We start from the raw sequence: 26,443 nt of genomic DNA on the forward strand, positions 1-26,443 counted from the left end.
AGGGCTTGGAAAGCCAAACTCAGATGCTCATCAGAGAAAGAGATGGTGTTGCAACACGCACAGAGAGGGACAGAAAGGTCTCTGCTGTGCTCGGGTCCCAGCCCCCAAAGCCAGGCTGAGTGAGAAAGGACACGCCTGTGGGCGGCTGTCCACGGTCCTGCCCTGACTGGTGGGGCGGGACGCTGTCCGTGGTGCTGTCCATGGTACTGTCCGTTGTCCTGCTCTGTGGGGGGCGCGGCGCGGGGGGAGGGCGGGGGGGCATGTGGAGCTGTCCGTGGTCCTGCCCTGGCTAGTGGGTAGCGGCGTGGGCTGTCCATGGTGCTGTCCGTGATACTGCTGGCTAACGGAGAAAGGACAGGGCTGGTACTGACAGCACTGACCTTGGCTTTGACCTTGGCTCTCAGAGCCCAGATCACAGTTCTGGGAGACCAGGGGCTGTCGGTGGACCTTTGCCAGGTTAGAGAATCTGGCCAGGATGCATAATGGTTGGGTCCAACTCTGCCAGACATTATAAATGTGATTTTAAAAAAATGATCAAACATTTTTAAAGCTAAAGGAAAGCGTATTGTTCAGAATATTTCATAAACAATAAAATTCGCGAGTAAATACTCAATCTATATGTAACCTTTATCACTTACAAAGGTACTGATTGTGTCTGACATTATTTTATTAATAACAAAGCATACTCAACCAGTTTCCAATCATCACTTCGTTCTTTGAACTGCAGACATATTGTGCTTTTTATTTGTTTGGGGGTCACACCCAGTGGTATTCAGGGCTTCTGTCTCTGTACTCAGGGATCATTTCTGGTCTTCATGGGGGCCATTGTAGGGTACTGGTTCAAACCTCATTCAGCCATATGCAAGGCAAGTGCCCTACCCCCTGTACTATCTTTCCGGCCCTATTTTCCACTCATTTGAGAGGAAACCAATAATTATTATGGAGATATTTATTTTAATAATTATAGGAACTATATCTCGAAAGATATAAAAATCTAGGATATGTATCTCCCAAGTTGATAGAGACAGTTAAATCAAATAAATTGTAATCTATTCAACCCAAGGCCAAAGCAAAGATGTGCAAGGCAGCAGGAATTTTAAAATACATGTCGAAGATGACAGATATGGAAGGATATAGCTTGTGACAGGAAATAGAGAGATGTAACTTCCATATTAGACATGAGCATCAGATTTAGTTAAAAATCTGTGTGATCTAACAGAAGATGAAGGCATCAGCTTTTCAGTAATATCTATTCTAACAGAATAATGTCTTAAAAGAAAGGAAAGGACAGAAGAATTATTAGCTTGGAACCATGGAATTTTTTGCAAAACATTAATTTGGGGGGTTATGGTTCAAAAGCACAGACCGCAATGAAAATATCAAATACATTATTTTAAACACCATAACACATAGGGTCAAAATTTATAGTGCTAAAAAATGAAATTAGAAAGAAAAGTTACTAAGTCCCTTTTGCTGTTGATTTGAAAAACTGAGCAAATATGAATAGGAGTACATAGATTTAAGTAATTTAAAAAATAATTATTACTTTTTCAGTTGTCTATAATATTTAGTTGAACTGTCTATCAAGCAAGAGAATTTTGTCCAACCAGTTGAAACTCAACGAGTCAGGCCTTATTTCCTTCCATAACCTATTGTTTGCCATAAGGAGTTAAACAAGAAATTAGCTCCATATAAAAGCAATAAACACATTTCAAAAAATCAAGTCATGTAAATTTTAGGTGTGTTTTCAAGTATCTACTGGGTCAAGCAGAAATCAAAACTATAATTACAGAAAGATATTTCAGAAAAGGAAGAAACAAGAATAAATCTGTCTGCGCTTATGAGATGTATGACAAGTGTCCTCTGGAGAAACTAATAACCTTGATTCATTAATAGGCAAGAGATACATCTGGAAATCAAAATAAATAAGCTGAGCACTCACCTCGTGAAGTTAAAATCAACATGAGACAACCCTAAGGGAAATTGAAGATGAAAAAGTTCAAAATCAGTGAATTAGAAAATAGAAACAACACAGAGGAACCACAGGAGAGGCTTCTGAGAGAAAAGCAAAATCACTAACGCTTTCCTCTCCAACCTCATCGGGAGCAAACAAGAGACATACAAATACACAGAACCGAAATTAAAAATAACCTACTGTTTTGCATGCAAAATCCAGAACTGTAAGAGAAAACTAAGCACAACTCTGGAAGCGTGTGAAAAACGGGAAGAAACAGTCAACTGAAACAGTCAACTGAGAACACGGAAATCTGAACCTATCAAAAACCAGACTAGACTGACAATTGTGCAAGAAATTGAAAGTTGCCGAGAATTACTTTCTCTGAGTCCTCTAAGCTGTAAATTCTATAAAGGAATTCTTTCTGACTTTTAAGATAATTCTCTTGCCCAATAATTTGTGACAGAGCCACGGCAGGAAGAAAAGTGACAGCTCCATCTTAAGAAGTGAATAAATATTTCTGACAAACAGCAGGGAGGGGCCTTTGGCCTGTGGGGTCAGCCCCCGGCCTGTGGTCAACAGGACCGACAGCTTTCCTTCCTTCTACCGATTCCTTCTGTAGAGGAGTCTGGAGCCTGTCTTCCAGAAGAAATCCCTGCAACGTTCTTAAGGCAATAGAACTTCACCTACACAGAAACGGACGTTTTAAGAAGTGTATCGGAGCAGGGGGCATAGTACAGCAGGCAGGGTGCTTGCCTTGCACGTGGACAACCTGGGTTCAGTTCCCAGCACCCATTATGCTCCCCCAACCCCCGCCAGGGGTGATGCCCGAGTGCAGCGCCAGGAGTGAGCCTGAACAGCTCTGGGTGTGCCCCCAAGGCCCTGAAGCATCAATCACACCCCCCACAAGAGGGTCTACGCCCTACACCAGGGGGGGCCAGAGCAACGGTCCAGCAGGGAGGGCACTTGCCTTGCACACAGCCAACCCGGCTTCCATCCCTGACTTCACATACGGTCCCTGAGCCCCACCAGGAGTAATTCCTGAGTACAGAGCCAGGAGTAAGCCCTGAGCACCTCTGCGCATGCCCCCCCCTCACAAAGAAAGCAAAAAACACAGAAACCAGAAGTGTATCACATGGTGGGGGGCAGCTTAAAATGTATGAGATGACCCCCAAGTCAGTGAGTTTCCCTGAAGTCCCTTCCCCGTTCCAGATGTGTACAACAGAATGTTTCCCAAAGCCCCGGGAGCACCAGCAGGGAGGAGCCCTCATGCCTGCAGGATGGGAGCAGCTCCCGGCGCTGGGCCATGAGGCCAGGGAGACCCCACCCCGCCCTCAGCACTGCCTGTGTCGTGGTCGTGGGTGTGGAGCGTTCCACTAGGCAGAGTGTTAAGCTCCACGTCGGCCGTGGATTTAGTGGTCTCCTAGATTGCTCCCAGCTCAGAATTGGCATTGTCTTCCGGCGGCAATTATCTCTGTTTCCTAAAGAGCTTCCCTTCCTGTGTCCTTCGGGGAAGGGGTTTGCACGACACATAAGTTTCTGGGATGTGACACCACATGCCCGGATCTCCTGCAAGCCATCCAGCTGTTTTATGACTTTTCCCTGCAAATCGCTTCGGGTATTCCAGTTCAAATAACTCTCCGTGCTCCCCTGTCTGGGAAGATGGTTATCGCCGAGAGAGCCTGGACTGGCAGTAATCCGCTTTGCTCCTGCCTGGAGCTCGTCTCTCTCCGGGGCAGCGCCCGCCACACTAGCAGGAGAGGATGCATGCACTGGTGCGCGTGCAATCTGCACTTGGCGACGCTCCGCCGGGCTGACTTTCTGCGGGAAACGGGAGCCAGGCAGAGGCGCTGCTCCCGGTGGCACCGCCGTCTCGCTCGCACTGCCGGCGGGGGAATGCATTATGCTGAGAGGACGGGTTCATTTTCAGGTTAGAAAACTTTGAATCCAGTTGACAGAGCTTCTGTGTTCGTTTCCATACTTATCTTGACGGGAGAAACGGGATGTTTGCCCTGAAAAGGAGCCGGTGAAGTGTGGCCCGGGGCAGGGAGCGAGGCTGTGTCAGGACGAGGCCCTGGTACAAAACAAACCCACATGGCTCTGCCCCCTTCTCCTTCGCCTTCCTGTTTCAGCTCCCCAAACCGCAGGGCCCCAACAGCAACCTCTAAAAACCTTTGGTTTTTAGACCACACGCAGTGGTGCCCGAGCCACTCCGGGGTCCCTCGTGGCAGGACTCGGGGACCATCCAGGGCACCAGCATCAGTCCTGCAAGGCAGCTGCAGGCAAGTGCCCTGCCCACTGCGCTCCTGCTCTGCCCGCCGGCAAGAACCGTTAACAAACGCCAGAAGCTCCTGGTTTCTCCCGCGGTCGTGGCGTTGCGCAGGGCTCACAGACTATGCCCCGCCCGGCCCGGACTGGTGTGGGCCCACAGCCGGGCACCTGGCTGTAGACTGGACAGGGCTACTCTGCCTGTTTTTGACCCAGAGCGCCTTATGCCTGATCCCCTGGCCAGAGTCCCCAGTGTGACCCCTCCAGGGGTGGGGGCGGTCAGTCCTTCAGACTCGAGCCCAGATACTTCCTTCTATCCCCATGGAACCATGGGGGGGGAGGGGAGAGCATGCACGTGCCCCAACAGCACAGACGGGGCCGCAGAGCCAGTGCGGGCATCTGCACGCAGCTGGCCCGGGCTCATTCCAGGCTCCACATAGGTCCCCTGAGCTCTGCCCAGTGTCAGGCATAAACCCTGAGTGCCAGGAGTGATCCCCCTACGGGGTCAGAAGCAAACCCTGAATAAACCACTGCTATGGCCCGACACCCACCAAATATCCCAAACGTCTGTCCCTAACCGCCCTATGGGGCCCTGCGGAGGGCCCAGTTAGTTTGGAAACACCCTTTCTGCCCATGGAGGCGTCCACCCCAGAGGTGACAGGTAAGTGTCATGAAACCGTTTTCAGTTCCTTGTTGGGAAAAAATGATGTGAAGTCTGCCGGGATTTTCCTTTAAGATCTGGAGTGTCTGTTCATTGCTTTGCCAGCCAAGTGAAAACCCAGGGGACTGGGGAAAAGATTACTGAAAACCCACCATTGTGTGTGTGTGAGGGGGGTGGGGTGGGGGCTTCTGTTTTGGTCCAAACCTGAAAGGACCAAGGACAACTCAGAATAGACCCGGTGACAAGGGATTGGCATGTGAAGACGAGGCTCACCTGCTGCTGGACAGCGCCCCCTGCAGGACAGACTCGGCACTGCCGGCAGAGTGGCTGGCCCGCCTCTCTCTCCTGGTGGTCCCACAGCAAAGACTGGGGGTGGGGGGCTCCCACTCAGCAGGCCCGTGTCCGTGCTGGGGTCCAGCTCTCTGCTGACCCACCTTTCCAGCACCGATGGGACCCTGCCCGGTCAGGGGTAGCCCCCACGAGGGCCATTGAACCTGCCCACACGACTGGACCTGAGCCAGGGGCCCACCCAGGCGGAGAGGTGGTCGCACGCCCGCCGGTGGCCCCTGGGGACGTTCTTCTCTGTTCTGGGGCCTCCCCACCACCCTCCTTCCTCTTAGGAACACAGCCAGCCCAGAGGCAGTGAGGACTCGACCTCCCAGCCCTGCTCAGGCCCTGCTCCCGGCTCTGTGCTCAGGGTCACCCTGGGCAGTGGTGGGGGGCGGGGTGGTGCCAGGACTTAACCAGGGTCAGCTGCACTTAGTGCCTCAGCCCGGCCTATCGGGGCCCCAGATATCCCAAACGTCGCTGGACCTGGCAGAGTAAGAGGCGGCCAGAGGGACACACCCGGCGGGGACGTTTGTTTCTCTGACTGTTGTCAACACAGGTGAGGGGCTGACACTTCCTGCCCGTACCGCTGGGCTAGGACCCTCATTCCTTTCCCTCAGCTTCTGTTCTTCTCTAGGATGTGAATCTGAGGGTTGGGGCAGCCCCGGGGCAAGCGCAGGGGACAGAAGCAACAGTCTCTCGCCAGTTTCCTGTGTCACCCACGAAGGTGATGCAGGAATGCAGCCCACTCAGGGAGAGACCCGTCTCTCGTGTCTGCATGCAGGGCATCGGGGCTAACGGTCACTTCAGCTGGGGGTCAGCCTACATGCAGCCTCGCCCAGCGGCAGGGGAGTGCCCGGCATCAGAGGCGGTGCCCGCCCACCCACCAGCACTCGACTAGCTTGACTCCCGGCAACTCCGCCCTCATTCTCCTGAACTTGCTCGTTGGAGAAAGCGGATCAGGAAAGGGCCGTTTCCTGCTCCTGCCGACCCTCCTGCTGTAGCCTCAAGGGGGAAGGACGCGCCTGGCCCACGCGGCCCTCCCTGTGTCGGCGTCCCTGCCACCTCATGTGTTGCTCGCTGGGTGCCTGCTGCAGGCAGATGTCCACTGCGTACGTCCTGGGCTCCCCGAGAGGGCGGGTGTGGGCAGAGATGCCGTCCTGGTGGCCATGGCCTCCTCCTCCAGGCTACGCGGCACTCACAGGAATTTCATTTTATGCCGTGACCACGTTTATCTGGCATCCCGCCATGACAGCATCCACGGGAGATGAGTCTGAGGGCAAACCCTGATCTTTCCTGGGGGCAGAGGCTGGTCACAGGCAGGAGGGCTGGTCAGGGCTGACCCGGTCACTCTGAAACATGGTGGAGAAGCCCTTTAGACTCAGGGGCAGCAACACCAAAGGGGCATCGAGTCCCTGGGCCCCCCACGCCCCCAGGGCTCTCTCACAGGAGCCCTGAGTCCCCGCCTGCATCTCAGCGTCCTGCCCAGCCGTGCTGCAGCCTTCTCGAACATTCTGCTCTCAATGAGAAGAACAGTGGGAACCTGTTCTGCCTCCTGCCCCTTCTGCTGTGAGAATCGCTTGCTTCTCAAGAGCGTGGGGGTGTCCGTGTCCCAGCAGGAAGGCCCGAGGAGAGGTGGAGGAGGCGGGCCTGTCCCCAGTACATCTCCCTGTCCCTGCGTGGGTGGAGTCCTCTCGTGACTCACAGCTCGTGGCGTGTCCGTGGGCAGAAGCTCCCCACACACTTGCAGGTTCCCCGCCTGCTCCTGCAACTCCCGGCCTCACGGAGCTGCCGCCTCGTCCTGGCACTGACCAGGGGTGACCCCGGAGCGATTCTGCTTGCCAGTGACCTACCGAGCACTGCCCACGTGCGCTTAGCTTGGCCCGGATGCCCGGTGCCACACTCCCAAGGCAACACGTGGCCTCAGCTCTCTGTTCTTCCCCCTGCCCACCTCTGCCCACTGCTCTCCTCATGCCGCCCCTCCTCAGGGCACAGAGACTGCCCGATTCACGATGAGCCTCCAGGGGACCCAGTGGGACAGACCCCCTGAGGCAGGCAGCCAGGGTGACAGAAAGTGGGGATGCCGGGGACCAGGGGGTGATCGCATTTGGGGGCCACGAGGCTTACACGGGCTCTATCCTCAGGTGGTTCCTCGGCCCTTTTCCCACCATGCCAGCCTGGGAATGAGCAGCGGAAGTAGGGGCCCTGTGAGCTTTGTTACGAGATGGTGACGGAGCGCGGGGTGGGCTCAGAGCAGAGGGGAGAAGGGCAGGGGCAGGGCCTCCCTCCAGGGACCACCCAGAACACCTTCCGCTCCGTAAATAGCCAGCCGGCCTATTAATAAATGATGGTAGGTACAGAAATCCTCTCTAGCAATCAATGGCATGAAATATTTAGCACAGATGATGCTCTCGCTCCTGGAGCTGCACTCGGCCGGGCGGGCCCACGAGCCCCTCGCCCCGTGCTCCTGGGGTGGGCTCCGAGCAGCGTTTCAGAGCAGGCCCACAGCATGGGAAGGAGGGAAGGAGGCTTGGGTCAGACGGGAGAGCCGCCTGGAGCCTGTGGGGGTGCTGGGGGTGAGGCTGGGAGACCCACCGTTCCTTCTCATCCCGACACCCTTCGTCCTCGTCAGCCTCCTCTCCCTCATGCCTCACCCCTGCTGGCTCTGTTTCCTCAAACCCAGGCTGCAGGGCCTCTGGGAAGCCAGGCGAGCGCCCAAGTCACCAGCTCTGGCTCCCTGCAGTGTCGGAGCCGCCCTGGGTCTGGCTGGTGCCCCTCCCGCCTCTCCCTGAGGACACCGGGCACAGCTGGGGGCCAGAGCCAGGAAATCCACCTGGATCTGGCGCCACCCACCTGCTGTCACCTGGGCCACTGAACACATGTTCTGAGACTGGAGGCAAGTTGGCGCAGTGAACGCGTGCTGTGGCCGGGAGGGGTCCCGCCGTGGCCCGAGAGTCTGGACTGGACTCCGGCACTGAGCCTGTCAGGGTCGGGAGAGAAAAGACAGGGGGTCCAGAGAGAGAGTGGCCATGTCAGCTGAGAATGACTCCTGACCCTGGCTCCTGTGATGGGTCACTGGGCTGCTGGGCTTAGTCACAAGGTCAGTGAGAGACTGACCTCCAGCTCAGCAGCTGGTAAAGAAGTTTCCAGAAGGTGAAGAAAACTCGAGCCCTTAATGAAGCCAGTGCGTGGAAGGCCTGACCTCATTCAAGGGGTCAGTAATCAGTGTCCACTTTGGGATCTGAGTGTGGCAGGAATCTGAACTGACCAAGTCGGCACATCAGAAGTGAAGGTCAGCTCAGCCACAAGCCTGTGCTGTCCCCTATGACCGGGCAGATGCAGACACACAGAGCAGTGACCCGCACACAACACACACACAACACTCACACACACAGATCACTGAGCAACACATCACACACACAGAGCAGTGACCAGCACACCACACACACACACACACACACACCACAGATCATTGAGCAACACACATGCGCAGACACTCACAGAGCAGTGACCAACACACAATGCACACACATGCAACAGTGACCAAGTCACGCATGCACACACATATATGGAGCAATGACCAATGCATAAACACACAAGGAGAGGTGACCGACTCATAACACACACACACACAGAGCAATGATCAACACAATGCACACACACAGAGCAGTGACAACACACACAACACACAGGCACACACACAGAGCAATGATCAACAACGCACACACAGAGCAGTGACCAACACACAATGCACACACACCTGCAACACACACATCAGCACAAACATGCCACAGTGACCAATGCACACATGTACACGCACACACACATACACAAACGGAGCAGTGACCAACACAATACACACAGTATACACACAGTAAAGAACACACGCATACATGCACTGAACAGTGAATACATACACACATGCACACACACTGAGCAGAGACCATCACACACACACACACACACACACACACACACACACACACATACCTTGTGCTGGGATGGGGCAGAGACTGGGGGACAGGGAGCCAGGGGCCCCAGGGGCCGGCCAGCCGCAGCCACTGTGCTCCCCTGGGCCTTCCCAGCAGGCCACGGGGGCTTTGGGGACACTGGCCAGGCGTCTGCCCAGTGCTTAGGCTGTAGGACCCGCTCGGCCCAGCCCAACGGAAGTTGGGGCAGAGGCTCCACCCTGGATGCAGCTTTGCCCCGCTGGGCGGAGTTGAGTGTCAGTGAGGCTGGAGGTTCCCCTGAGCGACCTTTGCTGCAGGGCCGCTGCATCACCCCGGGCTTGGCTGACCCGGAGACCCCATGCCGCATCCGCCCTAACTCCCCCTGGGCCTCTCATTTCCCTTCCCTGTCCTGCAGGAGCTGGGTGTCCCGAGCCCCTGACTCCTGTTGTGGGGCAGACAGGAGTGAAAACCCCGACCGGGGCCCCTTGAGAGACCCGCGTGTGGACGGGAGCTCAGAGACGCACAGCTGGGAATTCAAATCATATTTCCCTTCTTGCCAGAGATAGATTTTCCCCCCTTCCCTGGGGGAACTTTCTGCTTAAGAACGTGCATGAGCATTCGTGTTTACAGTTGCCATGGCGACCAGAAAGGCCGGCTCTGGCGCAGAGAAGGAGTCAGGAGCTGGGCCCTGTCAATTATTGAACCTCTCTCAACCCGTTTGCCGATTTAAAGTGACAGTCCGAGCTAGAACCCCGGGGTGGGGAGTGACACTCATATTCCTGACACTCACTCCGGGCCTGAGGTCCTGACGTGATCGTGGAGACGCCGACCCTCATTTTCCTCCACAGAAGAAGGCACTCTCTCGGGCACCCCGTGTGGCTCTGCGTGCCGTCCTGGTGCCTGTCTGTCCCCCTGGATGTGGCCTCACGCTCCCTGGAGCCCCTTTGCACACATTTTTAAAATCAATCTTCATGACCACACGCTGAGTTGAGCAAAGTCCTGTCCATTCCGCAGCGCTTTCCACTTTCAGAGAGGTCAGGGGCAGAGACTCCCTCCACCTCATGGCCAGCCTCTTGCTCCCTGGCGTCTGTGAGGACAGCCCCTGCAAATCTGCCCAAGACGCCCCTTCCCTCATGTCCCTGTGATCGGTATTGCAGGGCAGTCAAACTCCTAAATGTCCACCCAGCTGGGGCCATTCCCAAAGCCAGCCCCCGTGAGGCTGCCCCGCCATCGGTGGACATTACTTGCAGGTGGACATCTGGTGGCTTCTCCCCGTCAGTAGCTCCTTGGTCCCAGCTGTTTGCACAGAGTTCTTGGCTCTCCAGGGTGAAGGGTCCCCCTCCCTTCCAGGTGAGAACATGGAGGCATCGAGGCTTAAGCGACTTGGCCAGCCTGTCCAGGCTGGTGGGAGCCCCACAGAGCGGGGATAGGGGCGAGGGGCTGGTAATGAAGACTCTTGCCAGACCCCAACCTGGCTGGTGTCTCCGCGTGCCTCCCTGCTCTGGCTTGGACCCTGCCTGCGGCCCAGGAGGCCGAGAAGCTTCTCTGCGCCCAGAGAATTCACTGTGCCAATGCACCCCCACTTCTCCCCACTCCCCCTACTTCTAGAAAGACAGAGATACCGTTTATTTCCAGATTGGCGTTTAATTGCGGTAATAGTTCTTGACAGGAACTGTATGTGGGGCCGGAGTGATAGCACAGCAGGGAGGGCATTTGCCTTGCACACAACTGACCTGGGTTCTATTCCCAGCTTCCCATAGGGTCCCCCGAGCACTGCGTGGAGTAATTCCTGAGTGCAGAGCCAGGAGGAACCCCTATGCTTCACTGGGTGTGACCCAAAAAGCAAAAAAAAAGAACTGTATTTTTGGGGGTGCAGATAACCACCCCCCGTCCACCAGGCCCCAGGATCCTCTCACCATGGCCCACTGGACTTGCCTGCTTCCCCCGAGTTCCAAGGAGGGACTCTACGGGCTGGCTCCCCTGATTGTCCTCTTGCTCCATGCTGTGTCCACCACCCTCAGAATTTGTCTCTCCAGTTCAATCCAACTGAAGCAGAAGGCAAGTGGTACTCACCCTGAGCACCCAGAGGGTCCTTTGCAGATCCTTGACCTGCTCTAGCCGTCCTGGGATACTTGGGTTGGCTCCAGATTTTGCCCATTGTACATGGCACAGAGTTTACATAGGTGTGCAGGAAACTGTTTGGATTCATGTTTTTCTGTTCTTGGGATAGATTCCTAAGTTGCTAGATCAGATGGAGTTCTATTTTTAATTTTTTTTGAAAAATCTCCATACTGTTTTCCAAAGAGGCTGGGCCAATTTACAGGGAATATATTAATTTTAAGTTTTGATTTTCCTCCATCTCATTCGCATAAGTGGCTAGCACTGTATAAGTGGTCAGGAGCTTTTCTTTTCTGGGCTAGCTTTGCAATGCTTCGTCTCAATTCCCTTTTTTCTCTCTTTCCCTCACTTTCCTTTCTGGAAAGCTGATCTTACCTCTGAGATGAAGCAAACGCCTAACAAATGTGAATATTTCAGAAGAATATGTGCTCAGATGAGATGTCAGTTTTGCTCTCCTGATCAATCATGGAGGATGCCCTGGCCTGCTAACACGACTGAATGATGTAGAAGGGGTTTGCATGAATAGACGACCCACAAGCTACAAAGGCTTGGCCAACAGCAACCCGCAGTCCTGTGTGTGCTGGGCCCCGTGTGTGCTGGACTCTGTGCGTGTACTTGGCTTTGTGTGTGCGCTGGACCGTGTGTGCTGGACCCTGTGTGTGGCAGACCCCGTGTCCTGACCCTGTGTGTCCTGCCCCTGCACATGCTTCGGAGGGGCCCAGGGCAGCCGCACCTCCAGTTCCTCCTTCTGGGACAGCCCTTGGTCTCGGTAGCTGCAGGGTGTGGAGCAATCCCGCCTGCTTTCAGCCCTCAGTGCGGCGGGGAATGTGCCAGGCTCTGAGACGGCCCCCGGACACTGTCTCTGCTCAAGGTCCTGCCCAGGGGCACTCGGGGGGCCTTAGGCAGGCTGAACCAAACAGGCCCCGGGTCCTACCCGCACACTTTGGTGCCCGGAGCCTGCCCCTCGTGGCCGTGGGCGTGTCTCCCTGCCCAGAGCAGGGCCCACTGAGTGTCTGAGGGCGAAGGAGCAGGCGGCAGCCGGCCTGGCTGACAGGACCCTCCATCCCTGCTGCTCTGCCCAGCCGGGCTGGAGTAAGCCGCAGCGTCAGGCCCCGCCTCCCTGCTGTGGCCCCACCAGGCGCCCAGCCCCGGGGACACTGCTGACCCTCCAGCTAAGCCCGACATTAAGGTCCATCTTCCTCTCCTGGACCAGGAATAGACTGGCCATCCGGACTGGAGAGAGAATTCAATGGGCTGGAGCACGGGGGTCCAGCCCTGGCACCACCAGGTGTGGCCCAGACCACCACCAGCAACGGAACCAAAGCCCTCGGGTGTGAGATGCTCATACGGTCCAGTTAGCTAGCGTGTCTTCCCTGCTCTCAGAAGCCTGGAGGACAAGCCCTCTGGGAAGACACGCCCCCTCGGAGAGAGACACGCCCCTGGGGAGAAAGACACGCCCCCTGGGGGAGACACGCCCCTCGGGAGACACGCCCCCTCGTCCCAGCCGCTCCAGTCCTGCACCTGCCCTGGTCTCTGCGCTCCTGTCCTGCCTTTACGTGCCCAGGCTGAAGGCGCCCACCAAGGGGGCCTTTTCAGGTTCAGCCCCTGGAGTGATGAGTAAGGGGGTTCGGACTAGCCTCACCCGCATCTCTGGGTACTTCCCACAGGCAGAACGGCTCACTCAGGGCCTCCCCTGGTGCCGACCGGATTTGGGGGAAATCTTGCCCCCATGTGGCTGTTTACTGAAGAGGAGGTGTTGAAAAATGTCAAATTTAGCCAATAAAATTGAGGCATGGGAGAAGCAGTGAGCATGGGCCTTGAAGGGGGAGGTGTTAGGTGATGGATGCCCATGGAGATGACAGTTAAGTAGCCAGGGAGATGGGGTTAAGTGCCTGTGGTGCTAAGAGTTAAGTACCCATGGTGTTAGGTGCTTGGTGACAGGGTTAAGTGCCACGGTGGTAGGTGGCAGGTACCCCTTGGCCCAAGGACACTGCCTAATTCAGTCTGGCCCTGCAGACTCTCCAGTATCTATCCCAGAGCGCTGGTCCCTGGTCCCAGGCCCCGTGGGACTCTGAGGTCTCTGCCTGAGCACACCACCTCAGTCTGGGCTCACACTCAGGACGGCTCCCAGCACCTCGCACTCGGCCCTGCTGCCCGTGTCAGGGCGCACACAGCGGCCCTTCTGCTCCCGTTGCAAATACTCTCTGTGTCATGCCTCTCGCCGTCCCTTGGAGGGGCGGGGGGGCTCGCAGGCAGCCTGCATTCGGGTGCAGAGCCATTATGGGCAGCAGGAGCTGCCTCTGGTCACCGAGAGGGCCCAGCTCTGCCCGCTGAGAAGCACCGAAGCTCAGGGTGTCCCTGTGCCGAGACACACAGACCCAGGTCCTCCCATGTCAGGGCCCCTCCCCGACGCCACCGGCCACCTGCTCCACATCTGAGCCGCCGACAGGGACGCAGGCAATGCTTTCACAACCGTCTCATCTGGAGAATGGCTCAAGGCGTGCTTCTCGCACCTTCTGGCTTCAGAAACAACAAAAACCAACAACGAACCTGCTTGAACTGAAGCCCGCAGCACCCAGAGGGGGGCAGGTGTTGGGAAAGTGTGAGATCCCTCAGCCAGAGCCAGTCCTCAGAGCGAGACTTGTCTCAGCGCAAAGATGAATCCGGGGCTCCGGTCTGCTGCTCCCCCAGACTGTGTCCTGTGTAGCATGGGGCTTACGAGATACAGGGGAAGCAGTGTGCGTGTGTGTGTGTGTGTGTGTGTGTGTATGTGTACGTGCACTTGTGTGCGTGCATCTGCATGATTGCATATGGGCATGTTTGCAAGCATGATGTTCAAGTTTGTATTTGTGGGTGTGGTAGGTGCATGTGTGCACATTTGTGTGTATTAACATGCCTGTTTTGTGTGCATGTACGTGAGTACATGGATGATTCGTGTATTGCATTGTTGTGTGTACAAACCTGTGTGTGTCAAAGCTCTCATCTCAGCCTTGCCAATCAGTCAGCCTTGCTGAACTGTGTATTTTCAGCAAACACTGACCTTGTGGGCCCCACTTTCTTACCTGTTGAATTAACGTGTCTGGTTTAGTGCGCACACACACACACACACCCGCATCATCATGGAATTTGCATGCAGGAGACTCCGAGGCTACCTGGTACCCCCACAGCCAGCCAGCTCCGATGGGCTCTAGGAGGGGGTGAGGTTCCTCTTTCCTGGACCAGCCATTTCAGACTTCTGGTTCTGGTCTATGAGGCTGAAGGGATTGGACACAGGCTCTGTCCAGAGGGAAATCTTTGGGGATCAAGGAAGGTCTCTCAGGCTAGGCGTGGCTTGCAGCTGAGCTTGGCTTGACCCTGATATCACATAGTCCGGATCATTCAGCACCGCAGAGCCCTGCAGAACCGCATCCTTGGAGACTCACCTGGACCTGCCAGCACCCTTCTGGGCCCCCCTAGTGTGATCCCTAGCACCACACGGCCCACACTACCCAAAGCCTCGGGTCATTCTGTTGACCTGTCTGGGCTGGTTGAGCTGGGAGTGTCCCCCCAACCCTGCTGGGGCCCCCCATAAAGAAAAGCGCCCCTGTGGCCACTGCAGACACGGGGGCTGCTCCCAGCCAGCCTGAGCGCGGGGCTCGCTCACACATACCTTGGCGGATGTGTGCAGGGTGTGACGGGAGTGACGTCGGAGACTCTCGGTGGGACGGGGAGCTGGACGCCAACCACATTCTAACCGTCAGCGTTTTCCAACCGCGCTTGACGCCTCCGACTCGGCGCTGCCTTCCAAGGCGCTGTTTACTCGGCTGTCACAAATTGCCAATGGGACTGCAACTGTCTGTCACTTCCAGAGCAATTAGTGTGTGGAAACTTATCAAAAGAAATCTGTCAAGTTTGGATAAGCGTAAATATTCCTGGGAAGTCCCTGGGGGAGGGAGGGGAGAGGGAGGCTGATTCCGGGGGTGCCTGAGAACTCGCTGGTAGCAGCCCATGTACCCACTGAATCCTTGCCGCGCTCTCATAAAAATAGACTTTGGTTCGCGGGGGGATGTGGAGGTGTCTTGTCTGTTGCCCGAAAAAGTGTGACCGGGGCTGCATCTGCGGGGGTGTGGCACGCCTGCTTCCCAGGGAAGGGGTGCTGGGCCCTGGCACCTGCCACTCTGGGCCAGCCGCCGGGCACCTTTGCCGTGTTTGCCCACACAAGTGTTTGTGGTTCCTTCCTTCCCGCTCCTTATCACCCAGAAAAATGAAAGTGTGGTGTCCTGACTGGTACTGCTACGGGCCAACACCAGCGGCGTCTCTATAAAAGATGCCCTGACTGGGGGCGTGGGCAGGAGCGGGCAGCTCCGAGGCCAGAGCTCAGAGCTCTGAGTGCTGGGCTCGCTCACACATACCTTGGCGGGTGTGTGCAGGGCGTGATGGGAGTGACGTCAGAGATTCTCGGTGGGACGGGGAGTACCGTAGAACTTCCGGCTCCCTTTGCTCTTCAGGACCCACCATGCACGAGGAGGGAGGGCTCACCCCGCGCTCCCTGCCCGCCGCTGCCAGCAGCTCTGCCTTGCTCCCTCCCTGGCTCCAGGGCGAGCTTGGGATTTCTGTTCCCAAGCGCTTTGCAACCTGAACCAACATTTTCTGTTGTTTTCGAGGGGCAGTTCACACTCTCAGTGGGGCTTCCTGCAGGGTGAGGTGAAGTCATTCTGCTAACTGGGTCCATGGCCGAGTCGTGGGTGTGAGAAAAGGCATGTGTGGGATGGCAGATGCGTGGATGGAGCTCCCGGCACCTCTGCCTGTGCTCGGGTGTTTGGAGCAGACAGACAGACAGACCTTGGGGGCCTCCCCTCTGATAAGCCCCTCGGGGCTCTGTGAGCAGGTGAGGGGGCTGTGAACTACACTTCGGGGCAAAAAATCCCCATAATTCATTATTTGGGAGGTGCAGGGGCCTTTGGTCCGCCCACGGTGAGGTTGGAGCCTCCAGCCAGGCTGTGCCGGCATGAACCCAGGGCCGGCTTTGTGCACGGCGGGTGCCCTAGCCCCGTCCTGCCCCTCTGGCCCTAACTCGATGGCCTTTGAATAGACCCAGGGACCTGTTTATGGAATGTGGTCCCAGTTTTGACGAAGAACTCCCCGCTGCTGTCTGTGTGCCCAGAGTGCTTCCTGGTCCACATACCGGCCTCAGTTCCCAGCTTGCCCGTTTTTTGGATGGAGATAATGCTTGTGCGAGCATGCACCTAGGGAACTTTGACCTTCCTCCTTGGACAAGCCGCAGAGCGGGCCCCTACTTCTGGTGGTCTCCATGGCCAGGCAGCTCCGAGCCCCCCGACCCACCTTTCTCCCGAAGAATCCAGGAGTCCCTGGCAGCCAGCAGTGAGCGGTGCGGGGAATCAGCAGCTTCATAGATTTGCTCCAGTTCCCTTTGGGACCAGGGGGCTGATGACTCCTGGACTGGCCGAGTCCTTTCTCACTTGTAAGGGGCCGTGACTGGGGAAGGCGGGTGACGCTGGGCCAGAGCTCGCCTGGTGGCTGGTAAGGCAGGGAGACGCTCGGGACGGCTCGCTTTGCAGGTCTGGGCTCCCACTCTACAGCAAGTGAGGAGCGCTCCCCCCCAAGTCCCCCTTCACAGGCACGCTGGCCTTCCCGGACCCGCAGGGCCATTTCCGGAGGAGACAGCTGTGGGCTTGCTCGCCCGTTTGCACGGCACATCCTCTTGACACCAGCACGGGGTCCCTCCAATTACAGGCACGGCGTAAACAGGATGATTAGCCATTCTCCGCCAACATGATTATATCTCTCGGTAATGCCCATGCAGGCGCCCTAACCCGGGAGAGTGGAGGCCCCCTGGACCCTCCTTTGTCTGGAAGGAGGGAGATGACAGAGGCAGGTCCCAGGGGCAGCTTTACTGACTGGGGTTAATGGCAAGGGGCCACATGGAGGTTCCCACCGCCCCAACCCCCCACAGGCCTCACGAGGCCACCCTGGCTGCTCTCTGGAAGGGAAGGGCTGAAGGACTGCCCCGTCCTCCGGGGACCCCAGCTCAGAGCAGCGCCTCCAGACACCCCTCCCCCGCCCACCTCTTGTGGCCCCAGGCCCCCCCGGGAGACTGGGGAGAGAGAGTGGGGCAGCCCACAGCCACACTGGCCCCTCGGAGCACGGGCTGCTGCAGTCACTGTGTCTCCCCAGATGCTGGCCTCGACCCCCGCGGCCACTCCCGAGCATCCCTCTGAGGAGCAGCTTTCTGGGGGGCCCAGGGAGGGGCTGGCTCTGGCCGGTCTCTGGCTCTTAGGGAGCCAAGACCCTGCCCTGTGCCCACACTCTGTGCTCTCCCCCTTGGGAGGGCAGCACTTTCCAGCTCGTTCGTCAAAGCACAGACCAGACAGTGCGGGGAGCCTGACCTGCCTGTGGCCGAAAGGGCCCAAAGACCAGCACCTGCGACGGTCCCCAGGCGGCACCAGGAGTGAGCCCTGGGCAGGACCAGGTGTGGCCCAGAACCAAAGGATTAGAATGAGATGGTTTATGCTTACAGTGCGCGTGTAGTGAGTGACCGTCCTTGGGTTCGTCATGTCGGCTTCATCCTCCCCAGCGAGCTGAGGCTCTGCATAAGAGGGCAAGAAGGCGGGCGGAGAGAGCCACCCTCTCGGGCTCAGAGGGCGACTTTGCTCCTCCCTGCCAAGTTCCGGGTGACTGGGAAAGGAGCAGATTGTGGGAGCCAGGAAGCACGGGGAGCTGGGGAGCACGGAGAGTATGGGGTGCACAGGGAGCTGGGGAGCATAGAGAGGCAGGGAGCACAGGAAGCTGAGAGCATGGGGAGCCAGGTAGCATGGCGAGCACAGGGAGCGAGGGAGCACGGGGAGTCGGGGAGCACAAGGAACACAGGGAGCGGGGAAGCACGGGGAGCGAGGAGCATGAGGAGTCAGGGAGCACGGGGATCTGGGAAGCACAGGGAGCACGGGGAGCGGGGAAACCCGGGCAGCAAAGAGAGCATGAGGAGCACGGGGATCCGGGGAGCATGGGGAGCACGGAGCGCCATGCCGGTCCCCCTCAGCCCGCATGTGTCCAGCACAGGGGCAGCTCCGGTCTGTGATGGGAAGGCAGGCTCAGTGCGGGCTGCAGTGGGGTGCGGGGTCACTCAGGACTGACCGTGCTGGTGCCCGTGGCTCGAGAGCACTCACCAGCCCCTGATTTCTGGAGAAATCCGTCGTGTCTGCGTCTGTCAGTCGGGACCATCGGCTTCTGGGCCCACCTGTGCTCTCGAGGGACGGCGTGGCACCTTCTCAGAGCATCTCTGACGTGCCACCCTCTCTCCACTGCCCAGGGGCCTGCCACCCTCCCCCTGGGCACCTCCGGGCGGTGGGCAGAGTCTCACTGTGTCTGCGCGGGCCCTGCCTGCCCCGCCTGGCTGCCTTCGCCCCACCTGGTGTTACTACTCGTCCCTCTGACTCCTCCCACCGGCCCGAGTCCCAGTCCCAGCCCACGTCGCCCGCCGACGGCCAGCTTGCGTTTCTTCCTAGAGGGGAGATCCGTTGTTGGGCGCAGCCCCGTGCTCCAGCGCTCACCCGTTGCTGGGGGCTTGCCGCTGGCCCTCGGGAGCAGACGAATGCCCGCACCCCACTTCCTCTCCCGGGGTCTCCCAGGAGCAGCACCGCCGGGTCCCGTTTGTCTGTGACACGCTGCTCGCCACAGGGCCGCCCCTCATGTTCCGCATCCGCAAGTCCTCTGTGTCCCGAGTCCCGAGAGAGGAAACATCCTGACCCCACGGGGCCCGGACACTCGCCCACGCATGGGCGCCTTGGTGATGGACGCCGCAGAGAGGCCGCGGGTGTCCCGACTGGGCTCCCGCCGTGACACGCTCCCTGTGCTTGCAGAGCTGAGCTACGCCTGGATCTTCAACGACTACCCTTCCCCCCAGGACGGCCGCCGCTTCGTCTCCCAGGAAACCGGGAACCTGTACATCGCCAAGGTGGAGAGGTCGGACGTGGGCAACTACACCTGTGTGGTCACCAACACGGTGACCAACCACAAGGTCCTGGGGCCCCCCACGCCGCTCATCCTCAGGAATGACGGTGAGTCTCCGCGGAGCTTCTGTTCACACGGGCTGAGTGTGAGAGAGTGCACTCACATGTGCAGCGGGGGTGTTTGTACAGGCGTGGGCCTGTGTGTGCTCGTCTGAGTGTATGTGCCTGTGTGAGTGTGTGAGCACTGTGTGTGTGAGTGTGAGCATACATGTGTGTGGATATGTGGGTGTGTGTAAATGAGTGTGTGAGTGTACGAACATCACTGTGTGAGTACGTGAGTGTGAATGAGTGAGTGTATGAAGACCGGATGAGTTGTGAGTGTGTGCACATGTGTGAGAGTGTCTGAGTGTCATTGTGTCTATGAATGTGTGTGAGTGTATGAATGTCAGTGTGAGAGTGAGAGTGTGAGTGTGTGAAGTGTGTGTGTTTGAATGTCAGTGTGTCTATGAATGTGTGAGAGTATGTATGAGTGTGTGAATGTCAGTGTATATGAACATGTGAGAGAGTGTGAATGTGTGAGAGTGTGTGAGTGTGTAACTGTCAGTGTATATGAATGTGTGTGAATGAGAGTGTGTGAGTGTGTAACTGTCGGTGTATGTGAACTGTGAGCCTGTGTGTTTAGTGCCAGTGTGAGACTGTGTGAGTGTGTAACTGTCAGAGTATATGAACGTGTGAGAGTGCGAGTGTGAATACGTGTGAGAGTGTGTGTGTGAGTCTGTAACTGTCAGTGTATGTGAACGTGTGAGCCTGTTTGTCCAGTGTCAGTGTGAGAGTGTGGACGTGTGTGGGCATGTGTGGCTGTCAGTGTGTGAGTGTGAGTGTGAGGGTCTCGGGTTGAGGTGAAAGGTGCCGCACTCTTGACACATGGAACATCATTGCCCGGAGGCAAGTTCCGACCTTTCCATGGTTTCCTTCCCTGACACAGGAGAGCAGGAACTCCTTAGCCGTCTCCTAGCTGGTGTCCACGCGGCAGGACACTCCAGCCAAGGCCTCCATCTCTGGGTGGCCCTTCCCTGAGCCCTGTGTCTGGGCAGCAGCCCATCCGCCCACTCCACATGTGTGCTGGGAGAAGGGCGTCCCATGTTCCAGCGAGGCCCCCGTGGCAGCTGCATGGGGGACGTCTGAGACGGATGCTAGTGGGTTCCATGCCCCAGTGGCCCCACTGCCCGGAATGCTGGACGGACTGAAATTGAGGCCCTGTCCCAAAGTGCAGATTTGGGGGCCGAGCAGCTGGACCATCCCTGAGTCACTTCCTGGGAGTGGGGGCGGGGCACTGTCCTTTCAGGGCAGCTGCCAGCAGGGCCCTTGCGTTTCCGTGGCTCCAATCTCCCATCTGGGTCCCGCTACACCAGCCTGCGTGGCGGCCACGCGAGGGAGTGGCTGGGTCGGTCACCGTACACCCCTCCCAGACTGCGGAGAAGGTCACTTGCAGCTACGGGGCATTTCCCGAAGGTTCTTCCTCCCACGTGTAGACCTGTCAAGCACGCACGCATGTGCCGTGTTGCACATCTGCACAGCATGTCTGCAGAAATGTCTCTGAAGGACTTTCCTGGGTGCCTTTACTCCCACGCCTCCCTTGGGTCAGTTTTCCCTGAGGATTCCAAGTGTCACACACAGTGCCAGCCTGGGGCAGGGCTGCACGCACGTTCCCTGACCACCCCACACCTCTACTCCCGCAGGTGTCATGGGCGAATATGAACCCAAGATCGAGGTGCAGCTGCCCGACACGGTGGCCACAGCCAGAGGGAGCAGTGCCCGGCTGGAATGCTTCGCCCTGGGCAAGTAAGTGTCCACAGGCCTCCTGGGGTGGCCGCCCTCTCTCCCGGCAATCTTCGTCCCGACCTGACTATGTCCCGGGGAGGGCCCCGGCACAGGAGGATGAGGCAGGCAGTGCATTTCTGGGAGAGACTGACCGTGTGCTGAGCTGCCCCGGCAGGCTGACCAGATGGCAGTGGCCTCCGCTATGGGACAGGCGTGCTGGCCAGTCACAGAAGGTGGACGTGTTGCTTTGCCGGGTGCCCAGCTCTCTGGGCAGGCGCCTTCTGCTCTGGGTGGGCCTGCAGGGCACCAGCATTCTCTGATGTCCAGGGCGAGATGACGCCCAGAGCTGGTTCAGGCTGTGGCACCCCCATAAGCACATCCCGCCGGGGCCCCTCGCTTTCCCGAAGACCCTGTGTGGGGGCACCAGGAACACGAAGACCAGCCGGCCTGGATGGGCTGGAGCTCTAGGTACAGAGCAGGGCAAGGTCTGCGGGTCTCCGTGCCTATCCGCGAGGTGACCACCAGCCCAGGTCACCTGGCAGCCCCACTTCCAACAGAGTGGACAATGGCAACTGAGGCACCCCCTGACCCCCCAAGCTGTCTCCTCGCAGACGCGTTTGCTCAGGGTGGGCTGCTGGGGTGTGGGCGGCCGACAGCAGTGGTGGGGCTGGAGGATTAGGGACAAACGGACACTTGACTGTACAGACAGCAGCCCAGGGCCCAGCCTGTGGCCACCCCACCTGTGCCCCCCCCCCACCAGCCTCTTTCTCCTCCCACAGTCCGGAGTCAAGACTTCACGCTCCTTTGAGACCGTCTTTCCGTCATCATGTTACTCACGACAACACTCAAACTAGGGAGAACATCCCGTATCTGTTCCCATCCCTCTGATTTACTTTACTTAGCATGCCATTCTCCAGTTTCATCTCTGTTGCACCAAATTGCACAGGTGTTTGTGTGTGAGAGAGAGAGAGTGTGTGTGTGTGTGTGTGTGAGCACGTGCATGTGTGTGTGTGTGTTCTGACACCCACCAGGGAAAGACGTTTTTTGTTTTCCTTTTTTTTTTTTTTTGCTTTTTGGGTCGCACTTGGCAATGCACAGGGGTTACTCCTGGCTCTGCACTCAAGAATTACTCCTGGCAGTCTCAGGGGACCATATGGGATGCTGGGACTCAACCCGGATTGGCCGCGTGCAAGGCAAATGCCCTACCCGCTGTGCTACTGCTCCAGCCCCTGCTTTCCTTTTTTTTTCATTAGTGAAACACCATGAGATACAGTTGTAGACTTACAAATTTTTGCGCTTGGGTTTCAATTATAGAATGATCGCGTACCCATCCCTCCACCAGTGCCCATCCTCCACCACCACTAATCCCAGTATCCCTCCCACCCCCCATCCCCCCATCCCATCCTGCCTCTGTGGCAGGGCATTCCCCTTTGTTCTCTCTCTCCTTTTGGGTGCTGTGGTTTGCAAAAGAGGCATTGAGTGGCAATCATGTTCGGTCTAGAGTCTACTTTCAGCATGCATCTCTTATCTTGGGCGGATCCTCCCAACACCCTTTATTTGGTGCTCCCTTCTCTATCTGAGCTGCCTTTTGCCCTAGCGTATGCGGCTGGCCTCGAAGCCATGGAGTAAACCTCCTGGTACTTATCTCAGCTATTCTTGGGTGTTAGTCTCCTATTTTGTTACTTTATGTTCCCCAGATGAATGCAATTTCCAGCCTGATTGAAGGCCCTTCTTATTCTCCAGCTGTGTTCCCTCACACGGCAGTGGTGCCTTCGTCCTCATACTGGCTGGCCCCACCCTGGCCACCGTTGATATCCTGGAAACTTCCCACTTTGAACCAATCATGGTAGAGCAGTCGAATGAACGTGACACAGACATTCAACATGACGCTGTGGAACAAGCTAGAAGACAGTGAAAATGCCCCTGACTAATGCCACACTCTGCTTTTATCCGTGAAACTGTGTGTTGGGGAACAGTGCGGGGGCAGGGGGAGGGCTCCAGGGGGCTCAGCACGGCTACTGGAGGGGCCGAGTCGACCCCCTTGGAGGGAGAAAGATGATGGCAGGGAGTGAGCACTGGCTCCGGTCTTGCCGCCTGAGGAGCTCCAGGAGGGAAACAAAGACCCCCCCCCTCAGGCTGCAGCCTCGTGCCGAGGCAGGGACGCGGGAATGTGCGTCTGAGGGGCCTCTCCATGCCGAGTGTCTGCTAATGAACCCAGACTCTTCTGAAGCAAGTACGGTCGCGTCGATGGCTCTAATTTTTTAAATACCATCTCAGGATTTCCAGGGAAGATTAGCGGGTCTTTAGTCTAATTGCTTCTCGGTGTGTATGTGTTTGTGAAAAATAAATAAGAAAATAATTGTCCCCCCCTGCTGGGAAGCTGCATCAGCTGCAGAGCTCCGGTTACTGCCAACTCACGGGTGTTGGCGCCCGGCCATGCCTCCTTGTAAACATCGACGTGTTCTAGCATCTTCTACAGGGTGACCAGACCCCCTCGCTCCCTCCCTCCTTTGGTTCCCCATTTCAAGGGCAGCTTCACAGATGCCCCCTGAACGGCTTGGCTGCTGAGTTTCTTCGTGTTCATTCCAGTGTTCAGGATGCGGAGAGGACTGGGGGGGAGGTGGAGAAAGAGGCCACAGTTCCCTCTGACGGGCCCCAGGCTGGTGCTGACTCGGGATCCAGGGAAGCAAAGTGCTCAGGCAAACAGAACATGCCTTGAACAGTCTGTCTGGGGCCGGAGCCAGAGGCAGTAGGGAGGGCACTTGCCTTGCCTGCAGCCGGCCCAGGTTTGATCCCCAGCACCACATTGGTCCCCTGAGCAGGTCTGGCCCCAAAGCCAACAAAAATCAGTGATGCCCCAACACGCACTATAGATTGAAGAGCTGGTGTCTGATTTTAAGAAAGTCCCGGAGCTGGTGTGGACTGGCTGAAACCACTCCAATCCGCCTGCGAGGGCCTCGGGCCCACCTGCCTGTTTAGCGCCGGGAAGGACACGCAGAGCCGAGGGGTCCCGTCCTGCGTCTCCTGCCCCTTCAGGCCCGCAATCTTTCCCCTCCCCAGCCCAGTGCCATCCATCACGTGGAGAAGGGCTGACGGGCGGCCCATCGCCAAGAAAGCCAGAAGACACAAGTCGAACGGGATTCTCGAGATCCCCAACTTCCAGCAGGACGACGCCGGCGCATACGAGTGCGTGGCTGAAAACTCAAGAGGGAAAAACATCGCGAGGGGCCAGTTGACGTTTTATGGTGAGTTTGTGGTTCCAGTTTGCCCTGGGAGTGCTCCAGACCTCGGGGGAATGAAAATTTAGGCTGGGGTGTCTGCCTCCGTGCTTTGAGCTGGGGTGGGGAAGGATGGTGCAAAATCGGATGTGAGGGCTGGGGCCATAGCGCAGCGGGGAGGGCGTTTACCTTGCATCCGGCCGACCTGGGTTCGATTCCCAGCACCCCAGAGGGTCCCCCGAGCACCTCCAGGAGTAACTCCTGAGTGCAGAGCTAGGAGAACACCTGAGCATCGCTGGGTGTGACCCAAAAAGGGGGAAAAAAGAAAAAGATATGTGAAGTCCTAGGTTTGCTTCTTAATTGGGTGTCTCTGGGTGATAGTGGTGATTGTGGTACAGACGGCAAGGGACAGCACCTGGCTTAAAAGTCGGCCGAGGGGGCGAGAGCCACAGCACAGCGGGGAGGTGTTTCTCTTGCCCGCGACCGACCCGGGTTCAATCCCTGGCATCCCATAGGGTCCCCTGAGCACCGCCAGGAGAAAGTCCTGGGTGCAGAGGCAGGAGTAAGTCTTGAGCATCACCAGGTGTGACCCAAAAAGAAAAAAAAAAAAAGTCGACGAAGCAGAGGAAGGAATCAGGCCGATTTGCTGGAGGCGGCTCACGTCTCACGACACTCGCGAAGCCACTGTTTTCCCTCCTGCAGTCACACTGCAAACTTGCCACTGGAGCGATTTCGCATTGCCTGCTCCGCGCGCATTCATTACTTTCAAGCTCTGCACTTCTCTTCATCTGGATGCTGATGGGGGGGCGGGGGGGGGTTGTGTTAATCCCTGTAATTGCTCCGATTTGCTAGCAATTGAATGTGGAGCCGTGAACATTTCAGAATGCACGAAGCCAAATTTAGTTCCTCTCCGAGCGGAGCGTGACGCATCGCTCTCACCCCAAAGACTTTCTCGGCGCAGCTGCCGCTCTGCCCTCGCTTGGCTCGTCCTGGGCCTGGGTCCAGCCGAGACAGGCACAACGCGTGTGGGCCTGAGCGGAGCCCGTTTTGGAAACCCGTCCGCTGCCCGTGGAATCCAGAAGCAGCTTTCACCGGGCAGAGCTTTCGAGAGCAAGCGAGTGCCGCCAGATTGAGCCATCCGAGTTCCAGCCTTCTGGGGGATTGAAAATAAATATTCCAGATGGGAGAGCATTCAGGGAGGGGCAGGGAGGCAGCAACGGGGAGGCCCTGCAATGAGGAGCAGGAGCTCCGACACAGGCTCAGGACAGGCTTCCCGCCCCTCAGAGATGCGCTGCAGGACAGGCTTCCCGGCCCCCAGACACACTCAGGACAGGCTTCCCGCCCCTCAGAGACATGCTGCAGGACAGGCTTCCCGGCCCCCAGACACACTCAGGACAGGCTTCCCGCCCCTCAGAGACGCGCTGCAGGACAGGCTTCCTGGCCTTCAGACACACTCAGGACAGGCTTCCCGCCCCTCAGAGACGCGCTGCAGGACAGGCTTCCCGGCCTGACTGCTTGTCGTAGCTGCAACCAAGTAGTCGGTTTGTCTTTCTGCCTCACACCTGGGCCGCATGAGCTGGTGTGTGGCCACATGAGCAAGGTTGGTCGGGTAGGGTGGGGAGCTCCCAGATCCGCTCACCCCAGTGAGGGCTGCATCCCCCGGCACCACCGGGGGACAGCTAGGGGTTTCCGGAAAGTGCTTCCCGGCCTGGAAACGGGTGTAGTTAGTTCTGTCCATCCACACCCTTGTGTGCCATCGCCTTCCACTGCCTGCGGGCTGACCCCGGCTAAGTCTCCCTCAGTACGTTGGATCTCTGCTTCCTCTTAAACTGTGCGGTTGGTGCCTCGTCGGAGGGGCACAGGTCCTGTGCTTGGGAATGTGTGAGGAGCTGAAAGTGGACACGATGTTGTGAGGTTTCCTGTCCGCCCCCGGGCCTGTGCCAGTCTGTCTGTCTCGGGCCTTCTCAGCGTCAGCTTTCCTGAGTACACACCTAGATTCTTCAGGGTGACGTGCTCTGGCCCTGACTGGGACGGGCCGAAAGAGGAGGTTTCCGGAGAGTCTCATCTGTCTCACAGACTAGGGGGGGGGCCGGACAGCCCCTGCCCCAGCAGCTGTCCCTGAGCCCCTGCCAGGAACACTGTTAGGACAAGGAGCACTCCTAGAGCCTGGCTCGGAGCAG

The 26,443-nt window shown here is 57.5% G+C and overlaps 1 protein-coding gene across 2 annotated transcripts in view; it reads left to right on the plus strand.

Moving 5' to 3' along the window:
- Positions 1-26,443, plus strand: part of LOC130037372 (contactin-4) — a 255,110-nt gene that overhangs the window by 155,331 nt on the left and 73,336 nt on the right. For both annotated transcript variants that reach the window (XM_056129211.1, XM_056129213.1), the window contains exons 5-7: positions 19,135-19,332; positions 20,964-21,066; positions 24,106-24,290. In XM_056129211.1, coding sequence (XP_055985186.1) covers positions 19,135-19,332; positions 20,964-21,066; positions 24,106-24,290 — 486 coding nt within the window. The remainder of the gene's footprint in view (positions 1-19,134; positions 19,333-20,963; positions 21,067-24,105; positions 24,291-26,443) is intronic.

This window comes from Sorex fumeus, unplaced genomic scaffold (assembly GCF_029834395.1).
Source record: "Sorex fumeus unplaced genomic scaffold, SorFum_2.1 ptg000072l, whole genome shotgun sequence".
NCBI classification, from domain to species: domain Eukaryota; kingdom Metazoa; phylum Chordata; class Mammalia; order Eulipotyphla; family Soricidae; genus Sorex; species Sorex fumeus.